At 39.0% G+C, this 17,917-nt stretch overlaps 1 protein-coding gene across 1 annotated transcript in view; it reads right to left on the bottom strand.

Annotated features, from left to right (window-relative positions):
- Window positions 1-17,917, bottom strand: part of LACE1 (lactation elevated 1) — a 74,727-nt gene that overhangs the window by 19,955 nt on the left and 36,855 nt on the right. The window contains exons 6-8 of the mRNA XM_018563741.1: window positions 17,599-17,698; window positions 12,150-12,208; window positions 1,476-1,558 (exon numbers count right to left, since the gene is read on the bottom strand). Coding sequence (XP_018419243.1) covers window positions 1,476-1,558; window positions 12,150-12,208; window positions 17,599-17,698 — 242 coding nt within the window. The remainder of the gene's footprint in view (window positions 1-1,475; window positions 1,559-12,149; window positions 12,209-17,598; window positions 17,699-17,917) is intronic.

The raw sequence follows: 17,917 nt of genomic DNA on the forward strand, positions 1-17,917 counted from the left end.
AATAATTAACATTTGGGGGGGGGGTTAGATACACTTTAAAGTAAATCTACAACTTTCAGTACAATGGCAAAAACAAGAAACATCACACCTAACGAACAAGAAAATCACTGAATAGTTAACTGTGCTGTCTTAAAAAAATTTAGGTTTTTGGTATACTACCACAACTTTTTTATAGTTTAGAAATTAGGTGTATTATCGCTGTACAAACATACAGGTTTATACTTAGACCTGTAACTTTGAATTTTTCTCTAGTCTAGTCATGGAGCTCGAAAAGTATCTGTACATGTACTTGTACCGAGTATAGTAGTTGGTATCAGAGCATCCCTAATGGATTGCTCATCATTTTCCTATCCACCTGACAATGCTTGCCAAAACAAATTGAGAAGGTGAAAGGGATCTTAACACTTTTACCCAAAAAAAATTGACTTGGGACATACTTTACTAAATGACAAATGCATGTTCATTTAAAGTTGCGTTTAACCGTAAGACCTTAAGGAATGAAAAACATTTCACGTCTATTATACTCCTAAAATTCACAACAGGTGCAGCTTGCTAGGGGACTTTTATGTATCTGCATATCCCTATTATGTGTGCATGGGTATGCTGTGTTAATAATTTTTTTCTATGAACATTTTCATTAAAATGTATTTATTCAAATATTAAATAATATTAAATGTATTTATTTTAATTTTTTATTTTTTTTATTTTCACTTTCACAGCACACACCTTATGAACACATCAGAGCCCACCTTATGAACACATCAGAGCTCTATTATAGCGACACCAGGAACAAGAGGGTACAGGGCCAGCAACAGAGGTGAGCCAGGGATTTTGTTTATTTTTTAGTTACTACTACACATCTGCTGATCACTTTTAATTAAAACAAGCTCATGGCTTTTGCAGACTGGCTGTGGTATAACTGAATAAATAAAAAAAAAATCTTGTCGCACATTAGGCCCCTTCAATGACAACTAAGCATCATGTAAATACAACGATATACCTGCAATTTATTGCTGGCACCTCTTTAATGGGCACATTGATTTTAAGACACATTTAAAATGAGAAAAGTGATAAATATTCGCATGTTAGATTTGAAACGTAAACAAAGACATGCACCATAAATATATCCCAAATGGAGCAATTAAACTAACAGCTGTCTTAAGGGCTTGTGTAGATGGGCTTTTGCCTTGTGTCGATAGCATCATTTTGGGATGCATCTGTGATTGTTTAGAACTTTGACAGGTGCATTTGACCTGCAGTTGATCTCCTCCTGACCTGCATTAGACCTGCTACAAGCGGGTTTTGCACTCTAATAGATTTGTATGGGAATGCAAAACCCGTTTGAAGTGAACAAAGGTCCTAATTCATCTGTTGGCAATAACCTATATTGGAGGGACTGCTTATATACAGTATTACAAACCATAAACATTTACCAAACAAATATAATGCAAGGAATAGAAGAAAGTTATACTTACAGGAAGAATATTTTACCAGCTGCAGCGAGTACCCGTTTCCGATAGTCTATACCAGAGTCTAGCCGAACAGTGTTGCAGTAAGTCTGCAAGACAAAATTTAATATATTATGATAAACAAAGCTAAAAACAACAGCAAGAGCACAATGAGGGGTTTATAAAAACTTTAAAGAGCTTATCATTTGAATGATGGGTGAATTTATGATTTTAGAAGATACTGAGGTCTCTGTGAAGAAATAGTCATATTTGCCTGGAAACTTGAGATGAAGCCAAATCATATTATTAATGCTCAGGAACAGAACTAAACATGCTAAAGTGGGCCATAGGCCTTTAATATAAACCAGAATTTTTTTTTATAACCCCTGCTCCCTCAGAAAGCAAACACTGATGATTCTTAATCATGCTAAAAGGCCTATAAAGGGATATGACATCAGCTAAAGCCTCTCATATAACAAAGAGTTTTGATAGAACACTGAAAACGAAAAACATTGGCACAAAAACCAACACTGTACGTATGTTTCATCTGAATGGCATTATTTAAAGGCTATGCTCATGTCGCTGCTCCTGTAAACTTTTTCCACTTACACAAATTCAAAATTACCCACAATTATAAATAAAACCCAGTTAAACATTAAGGCTTAACACAAGACCTCCACAGTCCAAATCACAGAATCAAATTTACGCCCTCAAATTATGTGTATTCTGTGTTCAGGTACACTAATGGTATAAACTCTATAAGATGATGATGACTGATTGAATTAAAAAAAAAAAAATGAATGGAGTTAATTACTGATGGCAAGGCATTCCCTAACTAAAAAAAGAAAACCCTCAAAATTACACACCGACATATTCTGTGTCTTACTATTATATGCTATGCTAGAACCTCCCCCCTCTTCAATAAATAATGTCAATGAATCCAGGTAGGAATTGGTCATGACCTCAGGGGTAATTGGCAATCATTCAAAAGCAACAAGACTTAAAACGATGTGTTCTTTATTTGTCAGCTTGTCTACTGATCAGTAGATTAATAAACTGCAGGTCTTCTCTGCGACAGTTTTATGAATCAGCGGTAATTACATTCTGACATCTAGAGAACTTGGTATCACTTCATCAACCTTTCTAACCTTCATGCAAGTATTAGCTGTAAATAGTTTCTGGAAGAATTTCCCTACAGAAAAGGGAATCTTTCTTGTGCTGGTCTGTGCTGTGTTACAGCAGTGCCTGTATGTGACCCATATCTGAAGCACAATCATCTGCAATTATCCTATTTGCTGTAATACTCTGACTCTTTCAAACATTGTTCAGTGTGACTTATGAACAAATGCTACTTAATTTTAATAGAAATATGTCAAACATAAGGTGCAGCTAGCTATGTAATTTTTTTTTTTTTTTTTTACTGTATTCAACTGTTGAATACTTCAAGTTAGTACAAGCAAAAAACTACTATGGTGTCAGGATGGAAATATCAGAGGGTAGGGGCTTTCATTTGTACAGGAGCCTGTGCGCCAAATCCCTAAAGCCACACTCCGGGTAAAGTGATCAAATACACACCACACTGGGTGTGTAAATTATCATTAAAGTAGTATTACACTCTCAATGTTTTTTTCAATAAAGAATCCCGATCAAACATATATACATTGCCAAGAAAAGCATTTCTTTACATTTTTGTCCAATCACTTACAGTCATCGTGTTTCAATTGGTTCCAACCTTCTCTACTCAGCTTCTCTGAACTTCCTGTCCAGTACAAGATCACAAGAGACAGTGCAGTCTCCAGAAGCTGGCCATCTACTCGCTTGCAGAAGGGAGAAGGAAGGAGGAGCAGGGAGTTGATTGTCTTGCCCTGCTGTACCTGTGTGTTTATGGAGACATACACAGGTTACTAGCACAGACAAGGGTGGCTCCATAGGACCTTGCAAGGATGGGAGCCACCCTAAAACATGATACCAGGACCAGTGCTCTAGGGACCAACTGATTCTGCAGAAAACTAAAACTATTAAACATCAAAGAGCAGCATCCATTGTAAGTGATTTAATCAGCATTTGAAATAGCTTAAAATCTTTTTGACTTTAATATCACTTTAAAAAGCTGGGAGTTATGTGCAGAAGGCTGCTGCAAAGTATAATAATCTTACCTTGCAGCCCATCATCTCCTACACAATCCTGAGCTTCCAAGCACTGAAGAAAGGGAGAGATGCAACTTAAACAGTAATCACCCATCCCTCCTCATTATTGTCCATTCATGGGGATTCTGATGTGAAAGGGGAAGCTCTAATGTGAAGGTTTTTTTGTTGTTATGGTTTTGTGTTGTGTCCCCCCTTAAAATCTATACCAGACTCCTATTCTGGGATAAGGGTCTGGTATGGATTTTGGTGGGGGGTTTTTTGGACACTTTAGGTGTTTTTTTTGGGCATACTTTTAACCCCTTAGTGACCAGTGACATCCATAGTACGTCACTGGCACCGAGCCCATTTAAAAAGACTCCCGGCGGTTAAAGAAGCCAGGACTCTGTTTACAATTGTAAAGCCGACTGCCATCTATGGACTTTTTGGGGTACTGAATTTTGTCGCAGTTTCACGGACGCACACACTTTTGTAACCTGGGCATGTTGGGTATCTATGTACTCATTGTAACCTCATCTTCTATATTCTATAAACAAAAGGGTATTTAATTGTGTTTTAGGGCATTTAAGGGCATTTTTCACTAAATTTTGAGGTTTGATAATATCGTGAAACATAACATTTTTAAACTGTCAACATTTTATTCTACAGGGTCTTGGCTTTCAGAAAATATATGTGTGGGGGGTTGAAGTATTTTTCAGGACTAAAATGTGGATTATATCAGGGGTACAGAAAACGAAGAAAAGGCCTCAGTCACTAATGGGTTTAAAGGGTGCCATGACTAAAAAAAAAAAGTTTGAGAAACGCTGTCCTAGGACAGGACTACAGAACACCATCCCCTCTCCTCTTCTTCATAGCATAGGGGAGTGTTCTGCAGTCCACAGTGAGAACTGTCAATGATGCTAGCTGATCAACAGGTATTTATTTGCACTTATCATGCAAATTTAACAAAGAACTGTATATTTAACAGACCAACGGGAATGAAGAGAAATGTATATGGGTTTTTATACACTTTTGGGAATATTTATAAAGCAGTGAATATGACATTTACTGAACATCTAACGCAGATGAAATTTCCTGGTGCCTGTGTTTTAAATGACAGTGACTGCTTTACCACCACTGAATGCTTGGTAATAGTCACATACACTGCTTTATAAATATGCTCAGTTCAGTAACCAATAAGGTCTGCAAAACCACATTATCCTCAGTAAGTGCAACTTTTCTGTGTGTACAATGCACAAATCTGCCATTTTTTGCCAAATGCCTTAAAAAAACATTAAGCTCCAGTGTTAACAGCAGAACATGTGAAAATAAAGCCTATCAGTAAAGGATTCCCTACTTCGTTTACATTCCTTCTCTCGTTACCTGTAAGTTCAAGAAAACAAAGAAAGAAAGAAAGAAAGAAAGAAAGAACACTTTTCTTGCATTCTATTTGGAGAAAGCTAAGAGTTCCTTGCTGCTGAGCAGATTTGGGGGTTGCAATGCTCATTCACTCTTTATGCACTGCTGCCATTATGTAAAAAGAATAAAACACTGCCTTTATACTGCCAAACCACAATGACTCTTCATACATCAAAGCATTTACACCACGAGCAGTTTTTACTTCCAAAATGATTCAAGCTGAGGTCAAAGAGACAACAATTCATACACCCTAATTACATCTAATTATCTATTCCTTGTAGGACCAGCTTTGGCCAGATCTATTAGCTATGTGAAATTCTCACAGCCTTTGCATGGCCTGTCCATTCTGTATAACATCGCATCATTTCAATAGTGCTGGCTTCTTGTATACTGCAAATATTAAGTTTGTCCAGGTAAACACATTATCCTTCTATGACCATTACTTAATATGAGCATGAATTCATTGGTAATATATGGAAAATCCCACGGTAAAACAACTGGTTAAAATGACCCTCAACACACTCTTGTTGTAGCTTCTCCCTTGGCTTTCTATTCATATTCTCAAAGAAATGTTTATTGGATTAAGGAGCCTCTCTGCAGACCTCCGGGATGGCTTGTGATACAAAAAAACTTCAAAAGGTCCTTTTAACTGGCTAACAGTCCTTTCTGGCAAGTGATTACCATTAACTGGAGGGAAAAAATGTGTTCCAAAGTACCCTTTAAGAGTTAAACGGACTTATGAATGCTATATATCTTAGCACAATAACAAGCAAAGTCTGTCAACAAGCAAAAGATTATGAAGGCCAATATTCTGTTCACAAAATTCTATATTCAGAGACATGGCTGCAAAGAATCTCTCTTATGGTACCATGAATGAAGAGGTAGTGCAGGGAATACCATTTTCTAAGCACCATTCATTGTATTTCTCCTGTGACCACTCAGACATTTGTTGGAGGCATAAACAGTAAGGCCAGGTTCAAAACTAGGTGGCATCGTTTGCGCGCTTGTACATTTTGATGCGTGTTTGTACATGAAGATGCGCCTTTTGACTGGTAGCTTATGAAACATTGTGGGCAATGGACGGATGCGCGTTTAAGCGAGCACGGAAATGTGCAACATGCTTCTACCGCCTGTTTTCCGGTGTTTCCATAGAAGTCTAAGGGGCAAAAACACGCTGTTAACTGCCCAAAGAAGCTCATGTACCTTTTCAGGCATTTGGCGTTTTCTTGCTGGCCTTTTGCTGCTCAGGTGTCAACAGGAGCCATTGAAAATCATGGGATTTCTTGTGTTGGGCGTTTAAAAGCGCTTTTCCAACTGCTCAAAGATGCCTAGGTGTGAGCCAGGCCTTATATGAAAGTTCCTTTTCTATGGAGGCTAGTAAACACCACACATTTTTCATTTACTCTGTTTGGTCTTCATTATAAAGTGAATAAATGAAAGAAGTGCATATAAAAGCAAACACCTTGTTTTTTTTAGCTTTAAATAGAAAAGGGAAGGGTTAGAACCCTAATGATGTATTTTTTGCTGTCTTGTGTGTCACTGGGGAGATTTCCCCAAGTTTCCTGTTCCGGAGCCACAGCAGAAAATTAGACAAAATTGTTGCAAAGTGAATGGAATTTCCATCTCCGAGAAGTGTGGGTATTGGACTGCTGCTATTTTTCAAATCTGTCTCGGCTGGGCGTGGCTCTGCCTACAAAGCCACATCATAGGATGCGTGAATGGAGAAACTACTACTGCGGCAGAGGAATTTGTAGTTCTCAATGGAATATCAGTGCAGTGAAGTCCCCTCACTTGTAGCCCATTGACACTTCCTCCCTCTACTGAATGTCTATACCTCAGTATGGACAGGGATGGGAGGAAGAGTCTGCAGGAGCCAGAGCATTGTACCCGCGATCCACTGATTGCATTTGCAATTATTATTATTATACAAAATTTATATAGCGCCAACAGTTTGCGAATCGCTTTACAAAATGTAGGGAGACAGTACAGTTACAATACAATTTCAGTACAGCAGGGTTAAGAGGGCCCTACTCTTGAGAGCTTACAATCTAGTAGGATGGGCACATGATACAAAAGGTAATAATTATGTGGGATGAGTTAATGGAAGAAGAAAAGGACAGTTATTATGTTGAGGTGGGATAGGCTTCCCTGAAGAGATGAGTTTTCAAGGATCACAATGCTTTGCTGGCTCTAATGCAAAAATAAATAAATAAATGCACATTTTTCTTTTATAATCATTTGTACATTTATTATTACTTTTGAAAATGTGAACTTTACCTTTAAATTGCATGGTTCAAGTATAGGTATCTGAGGATCATTTTTATAAGAAAAAAAACAAAACATACGATGCATTTTGTTTTTAGCATTCATCCTGTTTTTTTTACAAACAGTATCATGCAACAGAGATCCCTAAAGGCTAGGAAATGAAAATCATTACTTGTTATTTTATTGAAGAATAATTCCCAAATGTTTACATATTATATGATTTATATTCAAAGGCATTAGATTATTGCTTACACACTTAATAACAATTTGATATAAGTCAGATGCTTAGTAAAGGAAGTCATCGCATTGTAGAAGCGACAGCTCTTAGATGTTACAACATCGATCTGAATGGGTATTTGGCTATTCATCTTACTAAAGGGCGGTGGTCTACCAATGCTTTATGATGCACTAATCTGAGAACAATTTTCATCAACGAGCGCACAGAAGGATGAGAAAATACCCAGTCATGACCTGTGTTTTTAAAACAGGTGGCAAAACAATGGCAGAAAGGATTCAGAAAGACATGCAGCCTTAAGAGCCTCTCTCTGAGTTACATAGTTAATACGGTTGCAAAAAGGCTGATGTCTATCAAGATCAGCCTCATACAACTCTTGCTGCTTTTTTTTTTCCAGCGAAAGGCAAAACAAAACCCCGCAGTGCAACGGTTGCCAATTTTACCAAGCAGGAGTAAAAGTAAGTACTGTTAAAGTTGGATTTTACTAGTCACAAAGAAATCATCTAGTCTGTATTTGTAAGTAGCAACCAATGGTCCCAGGGCCACTAACAATTATCCATGCAATTTTTATTCTATTATTTAACATTTTGTTGAATCAAAAATGTTATTAAGTATGGAATAAACAATGTTGGATGTCAATTACTTTTAGTCAGATTCAAATAATTTCAGAGAAAATTGGGTTCTTTTTGTGGAAGTGTACCAACAAATTTCATCATGTTTGTAGATAGACAAATTCAATAAGATCAACAAGTAATGCTGGATTTTTTACTTTGCATTCCGATAACAATGGCCACCAAGACAAACAGAGAAGGTGAGTTACCCCAGAGGAGACACAGACCACAATTAAAAGGGACATTAAACTCAGGAGGTACACCTTAAAAATGCATTCAATTACATTAACTATTAACGAAAACATAGTTTATTTGTGTGTCACTCAGCTGTAGATCCTCAAATCATCTCTGAATTGGTGCCGATACTGTCCTTCCTTCTGGAGGGTGGCTACTTTTCTTCCCCATGCTCCCTGTGTGTGTTGTAAAGTGGCCACCACTCCAAGCTCGCTCCTGTGATGGACTACAATCTCATGTTTACTTTACTAATTTGTATTGAGATTGTAGTCCATCACAGGAGTTATCTTGGAGCGGTGGCTACTTTACAGCAAACACAGGAACTCCCGGCCTAAGATCTCTACTGCGCATGCTCCTGCCCGAGAATCTTCAGACCTTTGGACGGAAGCGCTCGTCGGAGACACAGGCAAGTTTTAACCTTTCTGGTAACTTGTTTTTTTTATGTTTTTGCATATATCTACTGCTTGCTAGCAGTAGATACATGCAAAAACACAGAGGGTTTAATTATCCTTTAAGGTAATTTAATGTATTTTTAAGGTTTAACTCCTAAATTTAATGTCACTTTAAAACTACGAATACTATCCTGTAAACACAGCAACTTTCCTGAAGTCACACAGTTCACTTAATTGACCCTAATCTGTGCAATTTCCAGCAGAATAAGCACATACTCTCATCAGCAGGTCAGTAGGGGTGTACATCCTAAGGGCCCATTCACACCAGATGCAGTGCGTTCTGGCCAGCTCACTTTTTTGTGGGGCAGGAGGGGGCGTGGTTTGCCATTGAAGTGAATGGCACTGTAGCTACGCCCTCCGGCCGCAATGCGATCGGCCGCAGGGGATCGCAAGGCACATTATGCCTGCGGTCTGGTGCGATCAAAATAGTGCCTTGTGATCCCGTACGGCCAGAGGGTGTGGCTATGGTGCCATTCACTTCAATGGCCCGCCACGTCCCCTCCTGCACTAGAAAAAAGTGAGCCGGTCGCAATGCAAGGCAGTGCGTTCTTGCCAGAATCGGGCCGGAACGCACTGCATCTGGTGTGAACGGGCCCTAAAGCTTGTGCTCTGTAACTTCCCCTATCTTTCTCTGCTTCCTGCATCACCAATAATATTCCAAGCCCCTACCGCAGTGCACCACAACACATAGCCAGGATCAGGGTTTGGCTGAGTAGAACTTTTATTTATTTATTATTTTTAGCTCCCTAGACAATTACAGATTTTTCATATAGTCTTATCTAGACCAGTGATACTTCACTAGACTTGTGGTTTCTGCCTTAATGTGTGACAAATATTGGAATTTTGGGATCCCAAAAGCAGAGTCTAGCTTCCCAGCTGAAGTGCCAATGCACGGGTTAGTCACTTCAGATCCAGCTTACTTTAAAACTGAACTCCAGCCTTAAGTAGGGTACACACTGTACACATTTTGGCCTGTTCCTGATGAACTGGCCCAAATTTGCACAGTGGCTCCTGCTGTAGGCACCCTTCTGCCCAGAGTCCCTCGATCAGCTGATCGAAGAAGCAGGTTGGAAAATTCTCAGAAGATCGGAGCTGCTAGTGTGCATTAGAAGCTTCAGTAAGTCAGATAGAGCCTCCCTTGTTTCCTGGCTGTAGGAAGTCCAGCATCCTCTAGCCCTTTCATTCACTGGATTTCAGTTCTTTCAGTCATGGAGGCTCAGCATCACATGTGGGGAATACATAGGACTGTCAGCAAGAACATGCAGTCTGCTTAGGAAGAACCACTCCTCAAGAATGACATCCACCTACGATGTTTTGATGTGCATTACTCCTCCCAAGAGCCAGCCCATTTCTTGCATCAGGATGTAACAATGCAGGGTGCTGTGATGTTTAAGGCCATGTTCACACCAAATGCAGAGCAGATCCGGTCAGGTTTCTGCACACGCACGCTAGTCTTTTAGATGCGTTTTTTACGTGTTTTTGGCTTTAAAAAAAACATTTTTTTTTTAAGTTTAAAATGGGCTTTTAGTGCGTTCCAGGCATTTGCATGGTGTGAACAAGGCCTTAGGGAAGCTGCAACACTCTGCCAGCCCATCCCACCAGCTATAATCCACTTGCATTGCATAGAGAAGAACAGAGACCCAATGATTATATCATTGTGTCTTAAACAGGGTATTTAATGAAAATGTAAAACTTTTTTTTTTTTTTAAGTAATTACATATTGATGAGGGGGAGGAAGCTAACAAGAAAAGCAAAACATCAGCAGATTAAAAGGTGAACTATGAGGTGAGTGATGTTCACTCAACCTCATAGTTCGAGCCGACGTGTGACAATGAAACTGTCACAGGTCGGCTCAATAGATCGGGAAGTGAGCGAACACATACTGTCGCTCACTCACTTCTCGATCATGCCCCTGCAGAGAGCCGTGACTGTCACTCACGGCTCCCTGCAGGGATTCCCCCCCTCCCCGATTCTCCAGCGCTGACTGGAGGAACGGACGGGGCGGGAACAGCTGTCAAACACGCAGCTGGGTGGATCTCGACAGTAATGTCGGGATCCGTCCCCGTCTCAGTATACCGCGAGCTGAGCCATTCACGTGTTTTGTTTCTTTTCTTGAAAAAAACTAGCAGAGAAATCTTTTATTCAAGCAGTGCAGACATAACAGATCACACCTGCGCCCTGTACCTTTATGCATTGCATTAGTGATATGCTGGTATGAGGACTTTACTATATCGTGCTCTTGTCAACAAAGCTCCAGGGAAGTAGCTGAATAGCTTCAGTCCTGGGCTTCCATTTTCATTGATCTGCACATGCACAGAATAAGCAACAGGAAGAGGAATTCAAACCTGGCAACCGCTGCTGCAGGCAGGAAAGTCAGACAACACTGTGGTGCTTGGGACAGGCATGGCACAAGGTAAATTCCTTTGGGAATTCCTTTATCAGGGATTCTTTTTCTGACTAAGTTCTCCATGTCTTCAGTTCCTTTTTAAATATCTACTTACTTTCGTGGGGGTATTGAAGGGAACCAGCGAGGATGGAAATATAACTGCAACTGCCACTCTTAACGTTACTACTTATTAATTCATTAACCTGGAACAAGAATACCAACAGTAAAGTCTAAGAAGGCTGAACTCCTATACTACATACTTGTTCTAGGTCGGTGAGTCACCAGATACTGAAAAACCAGGATCACAATAACAATCCTGAAACCTGCACATTTAAAACCAGATTAGCAATAATAGCTGCCATATTTCTACCTTCAGAGCCATACTTTGAATGAAAAGCAATATTTTCAAATCTTGTAAACGAAAAAAAACAATATTTCCTAATTTACATTGGTCAAAATAAAATAACAGTATTTTTTTTGCCAATTTATTCTTTCTTTACAAATATAAAATATTTTCTATTGTATTTTAAACCCTTCTATTGGGTTCTTTAGGGGATGTGTCGACAGGCATTTTTTCCATCATGTGACGTGTACTGGGAACAAAGTCAGCAAAATCCTTTTGACTTTAATGAAGAATTACACATGACATTTCAAAGGCTTCCTTTGACCTGCCCTGTGTTGCATTTCTTTGGGCGTAGCATGTTCCATTAAGGTGCGTTTGAATTGCAGGGAAAGGAGGTCAAATGCAATTTTTTTGTCAAACGCTGAATTTTCCATTCAAATGCAGCTGCATGCATTCGAACGGAAAATGCAGTATTTGATGCCTGTCAACTTGAACACATCATACACCCATCTGGACATTGAATTTAAAAGCACCCAAAACCAGATGGTGGTATAATGCGTCTGCTTGCTTCTCAGACAAACATTTAATAATCATCTCTTCAGAAAAATATATTAAACATATGACATCACTTACCTTTAGGACAGCAATAAATGGAACAAAATTAGCCCTCTGAAGTCCATTTTTATAGAGATCTGAAAAACATAATTGTTATTAGCTAAGAAAATGAGTCGCACAGAAATACATGTGCAGCCCCTAAAACCTTCTGTAGAGTGGCTACTAGAAATTTAGCTGTGCTAGTACTATAATCAGTCTAGCTAATTCATAGTTGGTTATTATCTAGTTAATTCGAGGTTATTCGGTTATTGATTGTACCTACCTGAGAGGGTCGTGACCCTGCTGCAGAGTGGGGCAGCCAATGAGAGAACATTTTAAGTGTCTTGTGTCTCACCAGCCAATCACTGGGAGTTTCATGACCAGTGGTGCATCCTGACGGAGTGCATACAGTATATACTTAGGGGATTGCCATGTGCTTAGTTCCAGTCAACCCCCGGGCTTAGCCTGGGGGTGTGATGTTTAAGGTTGGAAAAGCTAACTAGGCCTCAAGCCTGTAGACCCTGGAGGGGTCAGTAACTGATTGAAAAAGAGAACCAGAGAAGCTGGAAGGCTACTGGAGGTGCCTGGTGCTGATATGGACCTCAGGAGCAAGTTTGGTGTCTCTGTTATAGAAGATCTCATGCCTGTCCCTGTTTAGCTGTTGCTCTATTAGCAAGTGTCAGCCTGTACCCTCTCTCCAAGTTGATGTTCTGTAATAAAGCATTTAAAAAAGGCACTTAAAGTGACTGGCATCCAGCTTTCTTGATCACACATCCCTTCACTGGCTAAGGATCTGCCCCTGAGAGTGAAATGTCAGCCCTCTCTGCCCTTTGGGGGTCCACAGGGCGCTACACCTGCATGTCTATAAATCTAGTCATACTGCTGCACAACTGTCCATTGTGTTTGGAGGATGCTGTGTACATATTTATTGTTACACTAAAAAAAGGTTACTTTTCACATTTTAGTATTTTTAGCTATAAAAGCGAAAAAAAGATATGAATGGTGTAAATGATATAATCAACGTGTTAGTTTATATGCACATTTATAAGTGTAAGTTGAATTTATATATGGATATGGGGAAAACCATATGTGCATATTACATATGCAGGTACTGCTTCCTGCCTGGCAATGGCTTTTCTTTACTGTTCCTTCTCTCAATGCAAATCTGTAAATTAGCAAAAACTATGCACTCTACAGTTGCTAAGCAGAGGCTGATTGCATTGAGCTACCAAGAACCTACTGCCTAATCTACAAATCTCTATCCATAATAACTTAACACAAATATAAAAGAGCAAGCATGTAAAATTTGAGTCATTTCAAAAATACTTTAATGTAAACACAGCAATAATACTTAATATGTGATCATTGCATACACTTTTCCTTTAAGATATAGGCAATCAGTTTTAACAGAATTAAATAATGTTATGTATAAAGTAAGGCTGATAAGTAGTTAGATTTACACCTTCAGTTAGTAGGGAATTTACAAATGGCCATATCCTATACAATATTCCTGGTTTAGAATATAAAGATTGAATGCAACTGTCTAATGTGCATGTAAATTGTATGAACTTGCTGAATTCAATGAGTTAAAGTTTTTTTTTTAAGAAAAAAATTGAGGAAATATTCATGTACAAGAGGGTATAGCTGTTATGACACTTAAGAAAAAAAGACTGTAATGATTACACTGAAGAGGGTATTTTTTACTCTTATTTAAATATGATGCTAATTAGCAAGGTAATGAAGTACACCATTCTTCTCCGAACTCGCACTTTCAAAAATGTTATCTGTAAGGTTCTCAAAGTCTTTCTTTGAGAATAGAAAGAACTTGTAAAACTTAAACTTTGCTGTTTTCATACAGCGCCAATGCAAATCCTATTGTTTAATGAACACTAAGAGAGAGCAGGGTTCACTACATGGTAACTTGCTCTCTTCTGACTATGTTTTCTAAACTGGAGCAGCTAAACACTGTCAGTGAAGACAGAGTGTTTGAATCTTAGAATACTGAGATTCTCTGAGAACTAAATGCTTATACTGAAACCTCTACATTAAAGACCTTATCTCAAAAACCCAAGCAAGGACAGCTTCTCCAGTAAAGGATTTTTTTTTCAGAATAAAGAAATACATGAGACTGGAGAGGGAGAGAGAGAGAGAGAGAGAGAGAGGAGAGAGAGAGAGAGAGAGAGATAGATAAAGTACAGGTTCACTTTAATAGTAGGCACGCCCAAGACTCATATTTTAGTAAAAGTCATATTGTAGTAGGTTGAATTCAGGGGCGTAACCAGAGATTATGGGGCCCCATAGCAAAATTTTGATGGGGTCCCCCAGCAGTCAATGATATTAAAGTCAGGTAGCAGGAGAGCTGCCTGCCTAGTCCCCCCTATGCATCTGATGACAGCTCTTCTTGATTATTAATGTCAGTGTCAGCAGCAACTTCTGCAATCCTTATTGGGGCCCTATTCCACCCCTAGGCCCCATAGCAGCTGCATGGGCCGCTGTGGCTGTTGGTAGGCCACTGGTTGAATTCACTTGTGAACTTTATTACATTTTCAGGTCTCCAGTTCCTAACTTTACCTCTTCATGCCAAGAAGGCTTATTTTTCATGATGCTGTGTGAATGGGATCACATAAACAAACATGTAGAGAGTTTTTTTCTCAAATTTGACTGCAAAAGTGAAAATACACTTTAAGGGGCCTGGACTATTACAATGTGCACCAGAGTTGAGTGTTGGTAATTTAAAGAGAAACATCATACTAGTTGCCAGAAGTGCAGACATCTTAATACCTGTAATATTTTGTTATCTTTAGCAAAATATATTAGCCTATATTTTCTCAGTCACTGGGCAGTGAGCATTTTTGGTTGCATATCTGTCCATTTATTGCACAGTTTTAAAGTTTTGTGCATGCTGTGCAAGTAAACAGGTTAGCCTTAGGCTGGGTTCACACCTGGGCGTACGTAATATGTGCGTTTGCACCGCAATTTGTGGTAAAAGAAACGCGCGACAAAACGCGTTTACGAGGGCTATCTGGCTGTAGCCTAATGAATACGAAGCTCCTGTACTTCTTTGGGCGTAGGGCATTTTTCAGCGCGTTCCTACGTGCTGAAATACGCCCAGGTGGGAACCATGCCCACAGGCAATTATTGGTTTTCACATGATGAGCGTTTTACAGCGCGTCTCTACGCGCTGTAAAACGCCCAGGTGTGAACCAGGCCTTAAAGTTATACTAAACTCAGGAGTTAAATCTCAAAAATGCATTCAAGTACCTTGACTATTAATACAAATGTAGCTTATTTGTAAATCACTCAGCTGTAGATCCTCAAATCATCTCTCAATTCATACTGACATGGTCCTTCCTTCTGGAGGGTGGCTACATTTCTTCCCCATATTCCTGTGTGTGTTGTAAAGTAGTCACCACTCCAAGCTAGCCACTGTGATGGACTACAATATCCTACTAATTAGCATTGGGATGTAGTCTACCACGTGAGCGAGCTTGGAGCAGTGGTAAGAAATAAGAATGGTGTCAGCACGAATTCAGAGAGGATTTGAGGATCTACAGATACACAAATAAGATACATTTTGTTAAAAGGTAAGGCACTTGAATGCATTGTTAAGATTTAACTCTTAGTGTCAATTTAATGCTCCCATCCTGCAACATATATTCACCTTTCCTCCCCACCTCCCCATTCAGCTGCCAAGAGTAAATAAATTACTCAATACATACGAGTATGAAAGAGCATGCATGCATCTCTCATGTGACAGCATTGGTGCTTGGTCTTTGGATAAATACTGTAAAATGGGGAGTCCTCAGTGACTGGAGAGATTCAGAACACACAGGCCTGTCTATCTTCACTACCAGAACAGTGTTGAAGAAAAGGAAAGGTAAGTATATGCAGCACCTTAAAGTAAAACTGCTACTTTGCTTTACAAATGTATGATTTAGCTACCAGTATCTACATTAAACTGGAACATAAGGATTAGATGGACTGATCTTTGGGTTCTTGTTACACATTTTTCCACAAAATTTTCAACTACACTGGCTGTTCAGAAAAAAAGTGTACACACTCTTATATTTTATTAGACTGCCTTTAGCTTTGACTACGGCATGCATTTGCATTGTTTATTTCCGTCCAGAGTGGCATTCATTTTTCACCAAGATCTTGTAGTGATGATGCTTACATGGAAAAAACATACAAAGGACAGACTTTTTAGGCACCCAAAGGACCAATAAGAGTATTAAAACATCAATTTATTGAAAAAAACTATCAATTAAAAAAAAAAAAAAAAAGAAGAGTATAAAATCCACATAGAAATCTATTGTAAAATGATTAGTCTTTTGTCACACTTAGAGTATCTCCTCCTTATATACATCCCAACATTCTATTCACATGTCCCAAATATTCATATATTCACATATCATCTTGATTGGCGTGTTTTGTAGGGAGATATTCAGAGGGATATTACTCTGCTCAATGCATTTCACGTACAGTTCCGCCTCATCAGGAGCAAACTAAGCAAAAGCTGCAGATATACAACATCAATGAAATCCATCCAAAATCGTATCAAATATTTGCTTATTTTACAGAAATCCATTATGGTAAGTACATGTATACATGTCCTTGGAGTAGAACATTGTTCAATATCTAAACTCAACTATTCGTGCCATACCAGAGAACCAAATATCTAAACTCAACTATTCATGCCATACCAGAGAACCAAACACCTGGGCGGGCGTAAGGGCATATATGTGTGATCCCCAGATTAGATCTATAGTAAAGGATATAGTATTCGTGATTGTTAAAGCCAGTCTCACCATATAAACATTGTCTGGCATTGATTACTTACATCTATCAATTCAGGCTTTATATACTATGGAGGGAGAGGGCCTCACACTGACAGCCATCACTATCGCCCCAGGTAGTGCTGATGGGAGAGTCGGACCACTGTGTAAAGTCTTCTCCAGCTCATCTCAAAGATTCTCAATGGGGTTAAAGTCTGAATTTTGGTGACAATGATGTCTCATGCTGACTGAACCACTCTTTCATGATTTGAACCTGATAAACGCCGGCATTGTCATAGTGATATATGCCCGTGCCATCGGGGAAGAAAAAATCCATTGATAGAAAAACCTGGTCATTCAGTATATTCCGGTAGGCAGCTGACCTCTTTTTTGAGGACATAATGTTGCTGAACTTAGACCTATTATGCAGTGGAAGGTTGTGACCTATTTGCTTAGCTATATGCAGGTGGTGACTTTTTTGGGGGGACAGGCAGTGTATATAAAAATACAGCACCAACTGCGCATAGGATAACGCACTATGAAAGTACACTTCAACACCCAGCATTTTTTATAGACACATGGGGATGATTTATAATTTTCCTATGCTCCATCTAGTGGCGGGAATGCCATACGAACAGCACGTATAGCTAGGAAGATGATTTTTAAATCATCCCCATATTATCTTCATATAAGATCTCATTAAATTCTATTACCTTCTGGTGGTCTGTTAGATGTTGATACAACAACTACTCCATTTCGAAACAGGTTTTCAAACAGTTGTTTTAGTATCATTGCATCTGCTATATCAGTCACCTGTAAAAGTAAAAGAATAGTTACATACAATTGTTATACCCCCTGCAATAAAACCCCCCCCACCCCTACTTTAAAATACAGGCCACAATAGGCAAACAGGTTTGACTTCAGAAATATTTAAAGGGAAAGTATAAGGGTTTTTGATTAGTTTTGTTTTACCCTTTTTTTTTTAACATGAACCACTTTATTTACTGTTATTTTATATAATTTTTACTTCTG

Source organism: Nanorana parkeri, unplaced genomic scaffold (assembly GCF_000935625.1).
Source record: "Nanorana parkeri isolate BGI_ZX_2015 unplaced genomic scaffold, ASM93562v1 scaffold691, whole genome shotgun sequence".
Taxonomy (NCBI): Eukaryota; Metazoa; Chordata; class Amphibia; order Anura; family Dicroglossidae; genus Nanorana; species Nanorana parkeri.